Here is a 17892-nt window from a genome sequence, read left to right on the forward strand (position 1 = left end):
AGGAGTCTGATGATAGAACCTAAATGCAGAGTTGTTGGTTGCACAGGGAACCAAGTATTTCAAGTTCCAAGTGTAAATTTGTGTCATTTCTCTTACAAGGAAAATGAAAGAGGAGAGGTTTTAATAAAAATCCAGAGCTAAAACCAACATGGTCAGAAGTCAGCAAAGCCGTAAAGTCAATACAAAGTGATCGGGGGACTGTTTCCAACACAACGTATTTTGTATTCCTACAACAAACTCACACTGAAACACTACACACAATGAGGAGGGTTGCCTGCAAAGCAGCAGCTCGGGGCACCTCTCACTGAAACTGGCACTGATTTCATTCTAGGACACAACTCCTGCCCAACGCAGCTACACTCAGCTGTGCATGCTGAGTGCTCCGGGATACCATGATACTTAATTTCTGCTTCTACATAACCAGAAATTGCGAAATCCGGGAAGGACACAGCGGTAGAGAGCAAAGTCCCTTTAACATTCTTATACACCCACCGCCCTCAGACTGCGGGGGCGGAGCATTATTACGAGCAAGAACTACCCAGGGGGCGACAGACAATGAGCAGAAGACGAACTAGGCGGCGAAGGGGGAGAGAGATGAGCAAGGCAGTGGCACTGACCGTGTGGAGGAGAGCAGAGGGCTCCGGCTGCGTGTCCTTGGGCGCTGCGCCGGGCGGCGGCGGAGGGAAGTTGGGGCTGAAAACCATGAGGTCGCTCTTGGCCGCGCCGTCCGCCACGCACAGGCTGCGGCTGTGGCGCTGCGAGTACGACCAGCTGCCCACTTCGCTGGCGCACACGAGCGTCGTGGGCCCGGGCCCCGAGAGCACGGCCGCCCGCGGCGCCCAGCGCGACGCCCCGTACAGCACCAGCGCCAGCAGGAACAGGCTCGACACGGCGCAGATCGCCACCACCAGCCACACGTTGGTCGCCGCGCTGGCCGCAGCGCCGCCCACATCCACGCCCACCGCCGACCGCGACCCTGACCCTGACGACGCCAAGGAAGATCCCGCGGCCAGCGCCGCCTCGTTGGCCTCGAGCAGCGACACGCTGAGCGTGGCCGTGGCCGAGCGCGCCGGCTCGCCGTGGTCGCGCACGACGATCAGCAGCGTGTGGCGAGCGCCGTCCGCCTCGTCCAGCGGCCGCGCCGTGCTCACCTCGCCGCTGTAGAGCCCCACGCGGAACGGGCCCTTGGCCCGCGGCTCCCACAGCTCGTAGCGCAGCCACGCGTTGTAGCCCGAGTCGGCGTCCACGGCGCGGATCTTGGCCACCACCTGGCCCGCCGGCGCCCCCCACGCCGCCCACGCCCACAGCGTGCCCGACCCCGACACCGGCCCCACAAACGACGACGACGACGAGGAGGCTGCCTCGGCCGCCACGGCGCCCGCCTCCGGCGCCGAGCCCGCGGGCGGCAGCAGCGCCGGCGCGTTGTCGTTCTCGTCCAGCACGAAGAGCTGCACCGTGGCGTTGCCGCACAGCGGCGGCTCCCCCGCGTCCACCGCGCGCACCTCGAACTGCAGCACCTGCAGCTCCTCGTAGTCCAAGGGCTGCAGCGCCCACACGCGCCCGCTCTCCGCGTCCACCGACACGTAGCTCGACGCCGCACGCCAGCCGCTGCCAGCCGCGGCCCCAACGCCGCCCGCCGCGCCCTCCCACACCGAGTAGCTCACGCGCCCGTTGCCCGCCTCGTCCGGGTCCCGCGCCCACAGCCGCGCCAGCTCCGCGCCCGCCGCGTTGTTCTCCCGCGCCAGCACCGTGTACACGGCCTGCGCGAACAAGGGCGCGTTGTCGTTCACGTCCGACACCGGCACCCGCAGCCCGCGCCTGGCGCCCAGAGCCGGCGCCCCGCCGTCCTCCGCACGCACCTCCACCTCGTACTCCGACACCCGCTCCCGGTCCAGCGCCTCGCGCAGCACCAGCGAGTACGAGCCCGCGAACGTCGCCTCCAGCCCGAACGGCGCCGCCGGCCACACCCAGCACCGCACGCGCCCGTTCGCTCCCGAGTCTCGGTCCGACACGCTCAGCAGGGCCACCACCGTCCCCACCGACGCGTCCTCCGGCACCGGCACCGACAGCGACGTCACCCACACCTCTGGCGCGTTGTCGTTCACGTCTAGCACCTCCAGCACCACCTTGCAGTGACCGGACAGCGGTGGTGTTCCTTTATCTGCTCCTTTAATGTGCAATTCGTATAAAGTAACTGTCTCGAAGTCCAAGGCGCCTGTCAGTCTGATGTCTCCAGTATTTGCATCGATGCTGAATAAATCTGCTATTGAGGAAGGAACAATAGAATCAATTTCATATATGATTTCACTATATATTCCTGTGTCGGAATCCGTGGCGTTCACCCGCTCTACAAGCGTCCCCTCTGTAGCGTTTTCTGGTAAAACTACATTATAGACTGATTGGTTGAATTGGGGCGCGTTGTCATTTACGTCCAGCACCGAGATCACCAGTTCCATGGTGCCCGTCAGAGACGGCCGGCCCCCGTCAGTCGCCGTCAGCACCAACCGGTGCACGGGAATCGTCTCGCGGTCCAAGACTTTCGTGATGATCAGATACAGGGACTTAATACGAGAGTTACTGTTTTCTTCCTCTATTGTAAAATGTTCGCTGGTGCTGAGTGTGTAGGAGAGCTGCGCGTTCGCTCCGATATCCGCATCCGACGCGCCCTCCAGAGGGAAACGAGACCCCGGCACAGACAATTCCGCGATGCTGAGGTTTTTCCGTGCGGCGGGGAAGATGGGGGCATTGTCGTTGATGTCGGTGACCTCCAGCTGCACATGGAAGACGCGCAGCGGCCGCTCCAGCAGCACCTCCAGGCGCAGCGCGCACGGCGCGCTCTTGCCGCACAGCTCCTCCCGGTCGAGCCGCGAGCTCACCAGCAGCGCGCCGCTCGCCCCGCTCACCTCCACGCTCGCCCGCCGGCCCTGCGCCACCAGCCGCAGCCGCCGCGCCTCCGCCTCGCCCGCCTCCAGGCCCAGGTCCTGCGCCAGACGGCCCACCACCGTGCCGGCCTTGGCTTCCTCCGGCACCGAGTAGCGCACCTGCCCTCCCGCCAGAGCCCAGGCCGCCTGCAGCACCAGCAGCCGCAGCACCGCACAACAACGCTCGCCCATCCCTGCCGCCGCTGCTCTCGCCTCCGCCGCTGCAGCTCTGCCACTCTTGCTGTGCCCGCCGGCCCCGGCCCGGGCCCCGCACGGCTCCCCGCCGCCGCCCGGACGCACCGGCTCTGCTGCCCGGCCCGCGCCGCCCCCCCGCGCTCACAGCCGGGCTCTCCGCCGCACCGGGGCGGAGCCGCCCACACGCCGTTCCTGAGCCTGCAGCGACACCGTGCGCTGCTCTGCCGCCTCACACGATCCGCCACATCGCCTCTGCCTCTGTTCCGTGGATGGTCATCTCTTGTGCAGTTTTTTCCTTCTCTGATTTTCTTTCTTATTCATTTTTCCTATCACTCGCCCTTCGCTTGGAGACCTTTCTCCGTGTCTTCTTCTAATTTCATCTTTCTTATTTCATTTTGCTTTTTTAAAATTCAATTCGCTCTTTTTAATGGTGTCGTTTGCCTGCTCTGTCCTTTCCACCGTCTTTTTCTTCTTCTCTTTCTTCTCCGTCTTTGTCCTGTCGTTCTCCATTCTTTACTCTCTTCCTCTTCTTTATCCATCCTCCACTATTCTTTAGCATCACTGGAAGGTTGACAGTTGTCTCCAGCGCCGCGGCACAGACCATCAAAATCAGAGTCATCAGCGCCAGAACCCGATGCTCTGGTCGTGGTGGAGTCCTGTTTGGTACCGACTCCAGCTCTGTCGGCAGAGGTAGGCGCGTTGTGGTCATCTCCTGTTTTGTCACTTCTGTTGTTCTCTCCTGTACTTTTCTTCCTTCATTTCCTTCTGTTTTTATTTATACTTGCATGAACTCCTTGATTTCTCTTTCCTTTTCTTCCATTTAATTTCCATTACTTCCATTTGCTACTTCTTTTTTCCCTTCTGTTGTCTCTCTTGCCTTGTTCTTTTTTTTCCCTGTCTTCTCCTTCCTACTCATTCCTGCCGTATTTTGCCCCCTCCTCTTTTGATTCCACCTTGTCTGTTCTACTCCTTTCTCTCATAAACCAAAAGGTTTTACACGTTCTCACAATGAACTATGTCAATGTCATTTGGGAAAAGATTTCATTCCTCTTTTTTAACACTGATTTCTTAAACTCCATATTTAATTTTCATATTACTTTCTTTCTACTTCCTTGCTCTTTTTCCCCTCTGTCTTCCTTTCTCTTTGTTTTCTTTTTTCATTCCTTGCGCCTTGACATTCCCTTCCAAATTTTCTGCTTGTAACTTTGTTCATTTTTACCTTCAACAAAATATATTAAAGGTATATACAGCACTCCTGTCACATATCACTGATATACCCTTGGCCCAGAGCTCTCATTTTCTCTCCCCTACAACCACCGATCCTTTTGCATAGGGAACAAGGAACATTTCTGCTTACCTCCCGCCCATGCACCTGCAAATTCCCCGCCCATTAGAGTAAAGGTCAAGCTTTTCAGGCTCCAGTCCTCTTAACAACCTGCAATAGCACAGCAAGGCAGTCAGATGGCAAGGAACAGCTCTGCTACATCACAACAGGTTCCCCCAACCTCTGCCAAGAAAACCAAAGAAGTTGCTGAGGCATCCAATGAAAGAGGCTCCAACGATTCCAAACAGCCCTGACGAGTCTCTCATTCGGGAACTCAAACCCATCACAGCCCAGCACAACGCTCCTCCAGCGTCACAAAAGCACAATGACATCACAAATACAAAGCAGTCCTCGTGGAGCTCTTCCTCCTGACTCATGTTCCAAATGCAAATCCGACCCAAAGCCACAAATGTAACACCACAGCACTGCCAATGAGAATATCTGTGCATGCCCAACATCATCTACCCCAAACAATGCATTCATGTCACTTCTCCATCTGGCCTTGCTTCCACGTGTGCACCTCGAGCCAGGCAGCAACAGGAAAGGAAAGAAAGCAGGCAGTACTGCTCCAAACCCACAGGCAATTCAGTCGATCCCATATGAAGAAACCACAGCTGCACAGGAACCAAAGTACATTTGCCTCTCACACACGCCTTCTTCAGCTACCAGCAACTCACCTGCAGCATCGCTGTTCGCTTTGTCAGAACAAGAAACTCCAGGAGTATTGGTTGTAAGGGACGGTGTCCCTTCATGTTACCAGCAACTCCATCTCCCTAGCAAGACCAAGACCAGGGAAGTAATCGAGGTAATGTTCCAAGCAGCCTGGCGTGATGATACGAATTTGAAAAACCTGTTTGACCAACAACATTCCACGCAAAATACATGCATTACCAGGCATGTACGGCATGTAATGTCAAAAAGCAGCAATGTCACAGGGAAGGAGAGAGTACAAGAATATGCAGAACTACTGGAGATCCTGACAGGATCCCTGGGGAGCAGCCCTAGGCACATGGGATTTTCACGAGGATTACTACTTCTGTTCTTTATCCCATGCCATGTGAAATAGGAACTCCACAACTTCGCCCCAATGACACACATTGTCTTCTACCCAGTACCCATACTTGTCTTCAGCAACTCTTCTCCAATCAAACTCACCCTCCCCACCTAACGGGTCTAGGCCCTGTCGAGTGCCACAGGCAGGATCACTGCCAAAATATCAAACATTGCTAGAACCCAGCTGTAAACTCTGCTCAGTGTGTGATTTGATTCTTTGTACATCCCCACCTTCCCTCCTGATTGGGCATAGAGAGCACACTGAGGGCAGCAAAGACACCCAGCATCTGGCAGGCTCTCCCCACCTGCCTGCTCACCACCAGGGCTTTGCTCCTTTTCAGCAATCTCAGCTGCAAACACCACAAAGTTGCATTTAGAGTTCATGAAGATTCTGTGACTACAGCTGTGACCACTCTGATCCCAGTCCACACATCTTTATAGCATCAAGAGAACCACAGCAAATACCAAACCACAAAAGCACTCACAAGGGCAGTTCAGAGGGAGAAACCAGAGCTGGGCTGCAGTGCAGGTTTGTGTCTGCAAATACCAGAAGGAGATCTATGTAACATCAGGACAAATCATCTCTCCTGAGGCCACCTGTGCAGTGCACAAGCAGGGCAAGTTGAGATTACATAAAGATTACAGTCTCATCATGTATCCTTATAAATCCCACCTGAGGAGGAGCAAGGAACCATCGTGGCAACACCAATGGCTCTGAAAACAACTGTGAATGCCACCTGAACACCAGGAGAGCAGCTTGAAGCATTCCCCTTCCACAACAGCATTTCTGAAACAAGCAGCTCATCAGACAACATCCAGCACTCTCCATCTCACCAGCTCTCACCAAGGCATGGTTACACCAGGCAGGCAGCAGCACAAGGGCCTGTCTCAGATGAAAGACACTGAGAACCTCAATGCAACATTTGTGAGCATTTCAACATCACACACCGTTTCTTGATCAGGAAGGTGTCCCACTCCACATCCCTAGGGTCTGGGAAATGATCCTTGGCAAGAGCATTCTGTGCCCATCCTGCTTCACACTTCTCTTCAGGCATCCTCCACTCACCACTCTGAGATATGTTCTCAAGACAAACATATAATCTCATCTACTTTTCTTATGTCCTGACCCATGGCCTTCCCATGTAGCTTCCCCAACACCATGTTTTCCCACTTCTCAAGGTCACCCTCCACATAAGGAGATGGCCAGGCCCTACCCAGGCACCACAGACCACAGTTACTACTATCTCTATGGTTAACATGGCTTTTGCTTCTCCTTCTCAGCAATGACAGCAGCATAAAAAATTCAGGGATGGCATCATCAGTGCAGTTACATCAGAACCTCTGATGCTGGCAGTTCATGTTTTGTAATGCTGCAGCTATCTCAGATAGAAACGTGGCAGACCTGGGAGCAAAACTCTTTCTAAAGGTGATATTGGGACAACTCTACACGGGGATGCCATTGATGTCACACTATGAGAAAAAACCCGAAGCACTGGCGAGAGCACAAGTCTAACACGTGATAGTTACTGTGTAGGAGAATGTTATTTGAGACACGGTGGGGAGGGGTGGTTCTTTGAATTTTTGGGGTTGTTGCTTTGTTTTTTTCATTACAGAAGAGATTGCCAAGGTATTTCCAATGATGCCACCGTTGATGCAGATTTTGAATGAACATCAATACAAGCCAGTGTGTTTCATGCGAGGTCTCTGGTCAGAAATGCAAATCCTCCAGAATGTGTCTAGCCAGAAAACAACACAAAAATTTCCCTTTTCCAACACATACCTCAGATGACACTTTAGTCCCTGAATTCTTTCTACTACTAACCAGAACAACACGGTACTTGCAGAAAGATGATTGGAAGATCGTAGGAAGATCATAGGAAATCTTTGCCACAACAACCTAATCTTCTAAATGAGTCTCATAGTAGAACGACAATAGAGAAGTTTTATCCTTGAATATCTACTTTTCACCTTGCGTCGTAGCTTCACATGACAACAATTAAAGAGGAGGAGGAGAAATTCCAATAAAAAGGCAAATGAATACCAGCACAATAAAGTGCCAGCAAAGGCAATGAGGCGATACAGATCGCCTGCGAGTCTGTCACTACCACAGGCTGGCTGTCTTGAACTCCTTCACCCGACGTGGTGGAAATGCTACACATCAGCATAAGATCCCCCTTGTCGTCTGCAAATCTCAAACCTCCGAGCACCTCTGGTCGCACAGGAAACTAATTTAATTCTAAAGCAGAAGAACTCTGATTTACAGAGCCAAACCTCATCTGCCTACAGTAACTGCTCTCGGCTGCTGCCATATCAACATTCCTGAACCCCTCAGTAAGCTCTCGACGCTCGGGCAAGGACGCGGAGACAGATGAAAAGGTGCCACTGCCATCCTTAAACACCCGCTAAGTACCAACGTCCTTCAACCGTGGGAACTGAACCCCCCTCACACAGCAACTACCCAGAGGGCGGATGAGAAAGAGCAGAGGAAACGAAGGAAGAAGCACTGACCGTGTGGAGGAGAGCGGAGGGCTCCGGCTGCGTGTCCTTGGGCGCGGCGCCGGGCGGCGGCGGAGGGAAGTTGGGGCTGAAAACCATGAGGTCGCTCTTGGCCGCGCCGTCCGCCACGCACAGGCTGCGGCTGTGGCGCTGCGAGTACGACCAGCTGCCCACTTCGCTGGCGCACACGAGCGTCGTGGGCCCGGGCCCCGAGAGCACGGCCGCCCGCGGCGCCCAGCGCGACGCCCCGTACAGCACCAGCGCCAGCAGGAACAGGCTCGACACGGCGCAGATCGCCACCACCAGCCACACGTTGGTCGCCGCGCTGGCCGCAGCGCCGCCCACATCCACGCCCACCGCCGACCGCGACCCTGACGACGACGCCGAGGATCCCGCGGCCAGCGCCGCCTCGTTGGCCTCGAGCAGCGACACGCTGAGCGTGGCCGTGGCCGAGCGCGCCGGCTCGCCGTGGTCGCGCACGACGATCAGCAGCGTGTGGCGAGCGCCGTCCGCCTCGTCGAGCGGCCGCGCCGTGCTCACCTCGCCGCTGTAGAGCCCCACGCGGAACGGGCCCTTGGCCCGCGGCTCCCACAGCTCGTAGCGCAGCCACGCGTTGTAGCCCGAGTCGGCGTCCACGGCGCGGATCTTGGCCACCACCTGGCCCGCCGGCGCCCCCCACGCCGCCCACGCCCACAGCGTGCCCGACCCCGACACCGGCCCCACAAACGACGACGACGACGATGAGGAGGCTGCCTCGGCCGCCACGGCGCCCGCCTCCGGCGCCGAGCCCGCGGGCGGCAGCAGCGCCGGCGCGTTGTCGTTCTCGTCCAGCACGAAGAGCTGCACCGTGGCGTTGCCGCACAGCGGCGGCTCCCCCGCGTCCACCGCGCGCACCTCGAACTGCAGCACCTGCAGCTCCTCGTAGTCCAAGGGCTGCAGCGCCCACACGCGCCCGCTCTCCGCGTCCACCGACACGTAGCTCGACGCCGCACGCCAGCCGCTGCCAGCCGCGGCCCCAACGCCGCCCGCCGCGCCCTCCCACACCGAGTAGCTCACGCGCCCGTTGCCCGCCTCGTCCGGGTCCCGCGCCCACAGCCGCGCCAGCTCCGCGCCCGCCGCGTTGTTCTCCCGCGCCAGCACCGTGTACACGGCCTGCGCGAACAAGGGCGCGTTGTCGTTCACGTCCGACACCGGCACCCGCAGCCCGCGCCTGGCGCCCAGCGCCGGCGCCCCGCCGTCCTCCGCACGCACCTCCACCTCGTACTCCGACACCCGCTCCCGGTCCAGCGCCTCGCGCAGCACCAGCGAGTACGAGCCCGCGAACGTCGCCTCCAGCCCGAACGGCGCCGCCGGCCACACCCAGCACCGCACGCGCCCGTTCGCCCCCGAGTCTCGGTCCGACACGCTCAGCAGGGCCACCACCGTCCCCACCGACGCGTCCTCCGGCACCGGCACCGACAGCGACGTCACCCACACCTCTGGCGCGTTGTCGTTCACGTCCAGCACTTCCAGCTCCAACTTGCAGTGACCGGAGAGCGGGGGTATCCCTTGGTCTCTCACCTCAATACGAAAATCAAATACACTGACTTCTTCGTAGTCCAGAGTTGCTGTGAGGTGAATCTCCCCTGTCTTGGGATTGATGGATATCACATCACGTCCGCTCGGCGGAATGAAGTTCGTAAGGGCATAGGTCACCTCACTGTTAATTCCCTCGTCTGGGTCCGTGGCGTTCACGCGAGTCACCAGCGTCCCCTCTGTAGCGTTCTCCGGCAACTGCACTTTATACACCGACTGGTTGAAGTGGGGCGCGTTGTCGTTTGCATCCAGCACTGAGATCAACAGCTCCATGGTGCCTGTCAGAGACGGCCGGCCCCCGTCAGTCGCCGTCAGCACCAACCGGTGCACGGGAATCGTCTCGCGGTCCAGAGATTTCGTTAATACTAGTTCAGGTTCAATATTTCGCTCACCGGACTTTTGTAAATCCAGAGAAAAGTGCTCGCTGGGGCTGAGTGTGTAGGAGAGCTGCGCGTTCGCTCCGATATCCGCATCCGACGCGCCCTCCAGAGGGAAACGAGACCCCGGCAAGGTGGTGAATTCCGCGATGCTGAGGTTTTTTCGGGCGGCGGGGAAGATGGGGGCATTGTCGTTGATGTCGGTGACCTCCAGCTGCACATGGAAGACGCGCAGCGGCCGCTCCAGCAGCACCTCCAGGCGCAGCGCGCACGGCGCGCTCTTGCCGCACAGCTCCTCCCGGTCGAGCCGCGAGCTCACCAGCAGCGCGCCGCTCGCCCCGCTCACCTCCACGCTCGCCCGCCGGCCCTGCGCCACCAGCCGCAGCCGCCGCGCCTCCGCCTCGCCCGCCTCCAGGCCCAGGTCCTGCGCCAGACGGCCCACCACCGTGCCGGCCTTGGCTTCCTCCGGCACCGAGTAGCGCACCTGCCCGCCCGCCAGCGCCCAGGCCGCCTGCAGCACCAGCACCCGCAGCACCGCACAACAACGCTCGCCCATCCCTGCCGCCGCTGCTCTCGCCTCCGCCGCTGCAGCTCTGCCGCTCTTGCTGTGCCCGCCGGCCCCGGCCCGGGCCCCGCACGGCTCCCCGCCGCCGCCCGGTCGCACCGGTTCTGCTGCCCGGCCCGCGCCGCCCCCCCGCGCTCACAGCCGGGCTCTCCGCCGCACCGGGGCGGAGCCGCCCACACGCCGTTCCTGAGCCTGCAGCGACACCGTGCGCTGCTCCTCCGCCTCACACGATTCGTGACTGTCATGGCCAGCTCCTCTGCTTTTTCTCTTCTAACCTTTCTCGGCTTTCATTTTATTCTTCCATTTGTTTATTCATTTTTCCCTCGTTTTCCTCTTCTTTACCCCTTCTGATAACTCGCATGAAGCCTCCGGTTCCAGACAGCAGAAAAAGCAAGCTGATGCACCAATTTGATTTACGTGGTTTATTGTCAGACCACTGAATATTCTAATCCAGGCAGAGGCTCTTGAGAACCAGCTTCACCCAGCGATTACAGGTATGCTCCTTGCGTACCGCTTATTTACTTTGCTCTTATTTTCTATCTCCTCTTTCTCTTCTTCCATTCTTACTTACTTCCTTCATAGCATCTTCTGTATTTCTCTTCTATTCTCTGACTCAACTTATGTCCTCCTTTCTTGTTGTCCGTTCTTCCTTGTGTATAGTGAGAGCATCGGTGGCATATCAGTAAACTCTCCCGTCCTTCCTGGAATCCTTCCTTCCTTCTCTTCACTGTCCTTTTACCACGCACACTCGTCTTCTCTCTTTCCTTCTTCTTTGTCTCACTAATCAATGGATCGTTACAAGTGATTACATCACCCTCCCCATGAAGCACGAACATGCCTTGGGGAACAGTTCCCGTTCCTCTCTGCTGTGTTCTTTCATCTCTACACTCAAGGAACAAACTTCCTGCTCATTTTCAGTCTATGCCAGGCTGACACAGTGGTCTTTCACCTCACCTTCTGCAAGGAAACCACAGTCTTCAGGTCCCACTCTCTCCAGGGAAAGAATTCACAGCTCTCTGAAAACAGGCCAAATCCCTAGGTACTTTGACATTAGTGCAAATAGAATTCACCAAGCACAAACAACACAGAACAATCTGTTCTTCAGGGATGAAACCATCCTGTTCAAGCACAACAACCCTTCCTGAATGGTGAAAAAATACAGAACAACCACAGCTCGCAAACACACTTCATATGATGCCTCATTTGCAACCTGCATGATGAATGGAAATTTCTGTCTTCATACTGCAGGCAGGCCAGTCAGAAACACACAGCAACCATGTCCAGCATTTCCCCCTTGAAATGCCTCTGTGTACCCAGATCCACAGTGTAAAAGCAACAAAGTCGTTTTATCTGTGTCATTTGCTCTGGGAACACACTCCCGACTCCCAACACATCCACTCTGAGAAATGTTTTAGGGTCACTTTTGCATCCGTGCTTCTGGTATTTATTTCTGCTGTGTCTGGACAAAGAAGATAGAAAGGAGAGGAGGCAGTGGTGCTCTGCTGGTCCAGTAAAGGAATCGTAGAACTTTTTAAACTGGGAGGCAATCATAAGGATCATCAAGTCCAACTCCAAATCCAGGTACGCTTGGTCAATCCAAAATGAAGAATCCATGACCAAAGACATAAAACAGGTACAACTGTCCTTCAGACTCATCCTTCGGGAACAGCAACTTACCTGAAGCATCCCGGGCTCCTTCTTCAGAAAACATTTACTTTCAAGGGAGTGAACTGGTTCTGGAGCATTCCTTTTAATGTTATCAGAGATTTCGGAGGAAGATGAATAGGGGAAAATGACCCACATTCAGCAGAAACCACTAAATCATTGTACAGAGCACAATGCATTTCATGCACTTTTATCACATGTGAAACAGGAGAGATCCTGCAAATCTAAGGACATTCTCACAACGTCAAACTCAGCTTAGAAGACTGGAAAATCCATCCCTCATAATGATGGTCAACATATGCAACCTCTGCAACCTGACAGCTGCAAAAATTCACCACTTTACATTTTATCCACTGTTACCAGCACATTGACAATGCAAAAGAAGAATCTTTTTGGTAAAATACGAGAAGAAATCTAGAAGATCCCATTCCACCATTTCAAAATACCAGGTCTGCAGACTTGCTGATTATGGAGAGAAATTTTCCCATTCCCTATCAAGACCAGAGCAGAGATGTAAACAAGGAGAGTTTTACAAAAGGCTGACCAAGCAATACTTATATGTGGAAATGCTGCTGTTTCACCAACATTGTATTTTCAAAAGCAAGTGCTCTGAGTTATGTATGGTAGATATCCTCACATCTGGCAGGAAGAGTAAGGAGAATACCAAGGATACACAGGACTGCAGAAGGACCTCAGAGGATCCCAGGCCAGCAACCTCAAGGGACAGAGGGGAATTCTCAAGGTTTTCCAGTGGAATCCTCTATCCCAAGCTCTGGGAAATGAATCTCCAGCTGAGCATCTGGAGCTTTCTTCCCCAGTGATCGGGCTAATGCTACACAGCATCAGCATTTCCTCAGCAAAGAAACTCTACTCAAACTCACCCTCCCCATGACAGAAGACCCAAGCAATACCCCAATACACTTGGAAAATTCCAGCTACAGCAGCCAAACTGCCCCACCACAACTCCTTGGCCCAGCAATAAAACTCACTGCTGAGCACGGTCCAGCCTTCACACATCCCCACCTTCCATCACAATCTGCACAAAGAAGTTAAAAATGGATGCAAAACCACAAAATGTCTGGCAGAATGTCTCCGTGACATTCACACTAAATGTTCTATGCTTTTTCAGCAATCTCAGATCGAACTGATGCGTTCTCATCATAGAACTGCACATGAGAGATGTTTAAAACTCTGTGATCAGAGTGAAAGCTCTGATCCTGGTCCAGGGTAATTTGGTCTTGAGAGAACCACACCAAATGCTGAAGCACAAGCACACTCACAATATCAATTATGGGGGAGAATGTGGCAGTAGAATTTCTATGACAATATCAGAGCTGGGCTGCTCTCGGAGGTTTGCTGTGCTTGTGCAGGTATCAGGGTTGAGCATAACAAGGGGACACCCCATTTCTACTGAGGCTGATCCTGCAAGGCTCAGGCTGAAGAAATGTGGCACACACGCATTATATCCTCCTCCCCATCACATCCTCCTGCCAATGCCACTTGACAAGGAGAAAGGAGCCATCATCTCAAAACCAAGACATGAGGAAACTGCTACAGATGTGCACCCCTACACAGGAACTCCAGCGAGCTGAAGTCCTGCCCTCCAACAATGCCCTTCTCAAAAGAAGAGGGAAATGCTTCATCAAACAATATTCAGTATTGCGTTTCCTCTGACCAACACATTTGGTACAGTAGTGATGCAGAAGTACAAATTACATCCTGTGGAGGGAGGTTCTCATCACCCAAAGGATTTGTTGCCATTTCAATACTGCACAGCATCTCAAAGTCCACAAAGCCTCCAACTGCACAACATTAAGCCTTGCAATGGATCCCAGCAGAAGGAATCTGCACTCCTCCTGCCTCACAGTTTTCTGCAGGTGTCTTTCATTCATCATAGGTATCCTTTATGAGTTCTCAAGACAACCACACCATCACTCATTCCCGTCTAAAGATATGGCCCATGGACTTCACCAAGAATCTCTACTTCCTTGGGTAACTTTCCCCTCTGCTCAAGGTCACATTAAAAAATCCTTATTCTGCTACTGCCTCAGTCACTTTAATAAGCATGCTGTAGTTTCCCTCTCGCAAACAGAGGCAAAAAAGATGGAAGGAAAAAGATGACACTAAAGGTCCATATTGCATTTCATATTTTCTTAATGAGTCTGATGATAGAACCTAAATGCAGAATTGTTGGTTCCACAGGGAACCAAGTATTTGAAGTCCCAAGTGTAATTTTCTGTCTCATCTCATGCAAGGAAAATGAAACAGGACAGATTTCAATATGAATCCACACCTAATACCAACATGATCAGAAGTCAGCAAAGCCATTAAGTCAATACGAAGTGATCGGGGGACTGTTAACACAACAACGTGTTTCGTATTCCTGTATCAAGCTCACAGTGAAACAATACATACAATAAAGTTGCTAGCAAATCTGACACCTCGGGGCACCCCTCACTGAAACTGGCACTGATTTCATTCTAGAGTACAACTCTTGCCCAACGCAGTTACACACAGCTGTGCATGGTGAGTGCTCTGGGATGCCACGGTACTTTATTTCTGCTTCCACAAAGTAAGAAATAGCGAAATCCGGGAGGACACGACGGTAGATGCAAATGTCCCTTTATACCCTTAAACACACATTGCCTTCAGATAGCAGGGGCGGAGCCTCGTCACGAGGAAGAACTAGGCAGGGGGTAGGAGAGAACGAGCAGAGGAGAACAGAGGAGGCGGAGGAAAGGGACAGATTTAAATAAGGCAGTGTCACTGACCGTGTGGAGGAGAGCGGAGGGCTCCGGCTGCGTGTCCTTGGGCGCGGCGCCGGGCGGCGGCGGAGGGAAGTTGGGGCTGAAAACCATGAGGTCGCTCTTGGCCGCGCCGTCCGCCACGCACAGGCTGCGGCTGTGGCGCTGCGAGTACGACCAGCTGCCCACTTCGCTGGCGCACACGAGCGTCGTGGGCCCGGGCCCCGAGAGCACGGCCGCCCGCGGCGCCCAGCGCGACGCCCCGTACAGCACCAGCGCCAGCAGGAACAGGCTCGACACGGCGCAGATCGCCACCACCAGCCACACGTTGGTCGCCGCGCTGGCCGCACCGACTCCCACATCCACGCCCAACGCCGACCGCGACCCTGACGACGCCGCCGAGGATCCTGCGGCCAGAGCCGCCTCGTTGGCCTCGAGCAGCGACACGCTGAGCGTGGCCGTGGCCGAGCGCGCCGGCTCGCCGTGGTCGCGCACGACGATCAGCAGCGTGTGGCGAGCGCCGTCCGCCTCGTCCAGCGGCCGCGCCGTGCTCACCTCGCCGCTGTAGAGCCCCACGCGGAACGGGCCCTTGGCCCGCGGCTCCCACAGCTCGTAGCGCAGCCACGCGTTGTAGCCCGAGTCGGCGTCCACGGCGCGGATCTTGGCCACCACCTGGCCCGCCGGCGCCCCCCACGCCGCCCACGCCCACAGCGTGTCCGACCCCGACACCGGCCCCACCAACGACGACGACGATGAGGAGGCTGCCTCGGCCGCCACGGCGCCCGCCTCCGGCGCCGAGCCCGCGGGCGGCAGCAGCGCCGGCGCGTTGTCGTTCTCGTCCAGCACGAAGAGCTGCACCGTGGCGTTGCCGCACAGCGGCGGCTCCCCCGCGTCCACCGCGCGCACCTCGAACTGCAGCACCTGCAGCTCCTCGTAGTCCAAGGGCTGCAGCGCCCACACGCGCCCGCTCTCCGCGTCCACCGACACGTAGCTCGACGCCGCACGCCAGCCGCTGCCAGCCGCGGCCCCAACGCCGCCCGCCGCGCCCTCCCACACCGAGTAGCTCACGCGCCCGTTGCCCGCCTCGTCCGGGTCCCGCGCCCACAGCCGCGCCAGCTCCGCGCCCGCCGCGTTGTTCTCCCGCGCCAGCACCGTGTACACGGCCTGCGCGAACAAGGGCGCGTTGTCGTTCACGTCCGACACCGGCACCCGCAGCCCGCGCCTGGCGCCCAGCGCCGGCGCCCCGCCGTCCTCCGCACGCACCTCCACCTCGTACTCCGACACCCGCTCCCGGTCCAGCGCCTCGCGCAGCACCAGCGAGTACGAGCCCGCGAACGTCGCCTCCAGCCCGAACGGCGCCGCCGGCCACACCCAGCACCGCACGCGCCCGTTCGCTCCCGAGTCTCGGTCCGACACGCTCAGCAGGGCCACCACCGTCCCCACCGACGCGTCCTCCGGCACCGGCACCGACAGCGACGTCACCCACACCTCCGGCGCGTTGTCGTTCACGTCCTGCACTTCCAGCTCCACCTTGCAGTGACCGGAGAGCGGAGGTGTTCCTGCATCTGTTACCTTAATATTTATTTCGTATAAATTAACCTCTTCAAAGTCCAGGACGCCCATCAGTCTGATCTCCCCAGTGTCGGCATTAATGCTGAATAAATCTGAGGCAGATGGAGGAACAATAGTATGGATTTCATAATTTACATCTTTGTTGCTTCCTTCGTCCAGGTCCGTGGCATTCACCCACGCAACTAGCGTGCCTTGTATTGCGTCCTCGGACAAATGTACATTATACACCGACTGGTTGAACTGCGGCGCGTTGTCGTTCGCATCCAGCACCGAGATCACCAGTTCCATGGTGCCCGTCAGAGACGGCCGGCCCCCGTCAGTCGCCGTCAGCACCAACCGGTGCACGGGAATCGTCTCGCGGTCCAGAGGTTTCGCGAGTATCAGAAACAGGGACTTACTGCGAGACTTACTGTTTTCTTCCTCGATTCTAAAATGCTCGCTGGGGCTGAGTGTGTAGGAGAGCTGCGCGTTCGCTCCGATATCCGCATCCGACGCGCCCTCCAGAGGGAAACGAGACCCCGGCAAGGTGGTGAATTCCGCGATGCTGAGGTTTTTTCGGGCGGCGGGGAAGATGGGGGCATTGTCGTTGATGTCGGTGACCTCCAGCTGCACATGGAAGACGCGCAGCGGCCGCTCCAGCAGCACCTCCAGGCGCAGCGCGCACGGCGCGCTCTTGCCGCACAGCTCCTCCCGGTCGAGCCGCGAGCTCACCAGCAGCGCGCCGCTCGCCCCGCTCACCTCCACGCTCGCCCGCCGGCCCTGCGCCACCAGCCGCAGCCGCCGCGCCTCCGCCTCGCCCGCCTCCAGGCCCAGGTCCTGCGCCAGACGGCCCACCACCGTGCCGGCCTTGGCTTCCTCCGGCACCGAGTAGCGCACCTGCCCGCCCGCCAGCGCCCAGGCCGCCTGCAGCACCAGCACCCGCAGCACCGCACAGCAACGCTCGCTCATCCCTGCCGCCGCTGCTCTCGCCTCCGCCGCTGCGGCTCTGCCGCTCTTGCTGTGCCCGCCGGCCCCGGCCCGGGTCCCGCACGGCTCCCCGCCGCCGCCCGGACGCACCGGCTCTGCTGCCCGGCCCGCGCCGCCCCCCCGCGCTCACAGCCGGGCTCTCCGCCGCACCGGGGCGGAGCCGCCCACACGCCGTTCCTGAGCCTGCAGCGACACCGTGCGCTGCTCTGCCGCCTCACACGATCCGCCACATCGCCTCTGCCTCTGCTCCGTGAATGGTCATCTCTTGTGCAGTTTCTTCCTTCTCTGATTCTCTCTCTTATTCATTTTTCTTATCCCTCGCACCTCCCTTGCAGACCCTTCTTCATGTCTTCTTCTAACTTCGTCTTTCTTATTTCTTTTTGCTTTTTTATTCAATTCCTTATTTAATGGTTTTGTTTCCCTTCTGTGTCCTTTCCGC

The 17892-nt window shown here is 56.8% G+C and overlaps 3 protein-coding genes across 3 annotated transcripts; all 3 read right to left on the reverse strand.

Annotated features, from left to right (window-relative positions):
* Positions 1 to 521: 521 nt before the first annotated feature.
* On the reverse strand, positions 522 to 3146 carry LOC117003527 (protocadherin alpha-6-like). The gene has a single exon (XM_033073494.1). It carries the CDS (start codon positions 3111 to 3113, stop codon positions 522 to 524), a length of 2592 nt encoding a protein of 863 aa, XP_032929385.1. The 5' UTR covers positions 3114 to 3146.
* A 4780-nt stretch (positions 3147 to 7926) lies between these two features.
* Positions 7927 to 10582, reverse strand: LOC117003315 (protocadherin alpha-13-like). Its single transcript, XM_033073172.2, has one exon. The coding sequence runs from the start codon at positions 10495 to 10497 to the stop codon at positions 7948 to 7950; it is 2550 nt and encodes an 849-aa protein (XP_032929063.1). The 5' UTR covers positions 10498 to 10582; the 3' UTR covers positions 7927 to 7947.
* A 4261-nt stretch (positions 10583 to 14843) lies between these two features.
* On the reverse strand, positions 14844 to 17435 carry LOC117003528 (protocadherin alpha-13-like). The gene has a single exon (XM_033073495.1). It carries the CDS (start codon positions 17433 to 17435, stop codon positions 14844 to 14846), a length of 2592 nt encoding a protein of 863 aa, XP_032929386.1.
* Positions 17436 to 17892: the final 457 nt, after the last annotated feature.

Source organism: Catharus ustulatus, chromosome 15, assembly GCF_009819885.2.
Source record: "Catharus ustulatus isolate bCatUst1 chromosome 15, bCatUst1.pri.v2, whole genome shotgun sequence".
Taxonomy (NCBI): domain Eukaryota; kingdom Metazoa; phylum Chordata; class Aves; order Passeriformes; family Turdidae; genus Catharus; species Catharus ustulatus.

Bases quoted from the DNA above. Each gene is read 5' to 3' on its own strand.
- LOC117003527 (XM_033073494.1), bottom strand. From the start codon at position 3,113: ATGGGCGAGCGTTGTTGTGCGGTGCTGCGGCTGCTGGTGCTGCAGGCG.
- LOC117003528 (XM_033073495.1), bottom strand. From the start codon at position 17,435: ATGAGCGAGCGTTGCTGTGCGGTGCTGCGGGTGCTGGTGCTGCAGGCG.
- LOC117003315 (XM_033073172.2), bottom strand. From the start codon at position 10,497: ATGGGCGAGCGTTGTTGTGCGGTGCTGCGGGTGCTGGTGCTGCAGGCG.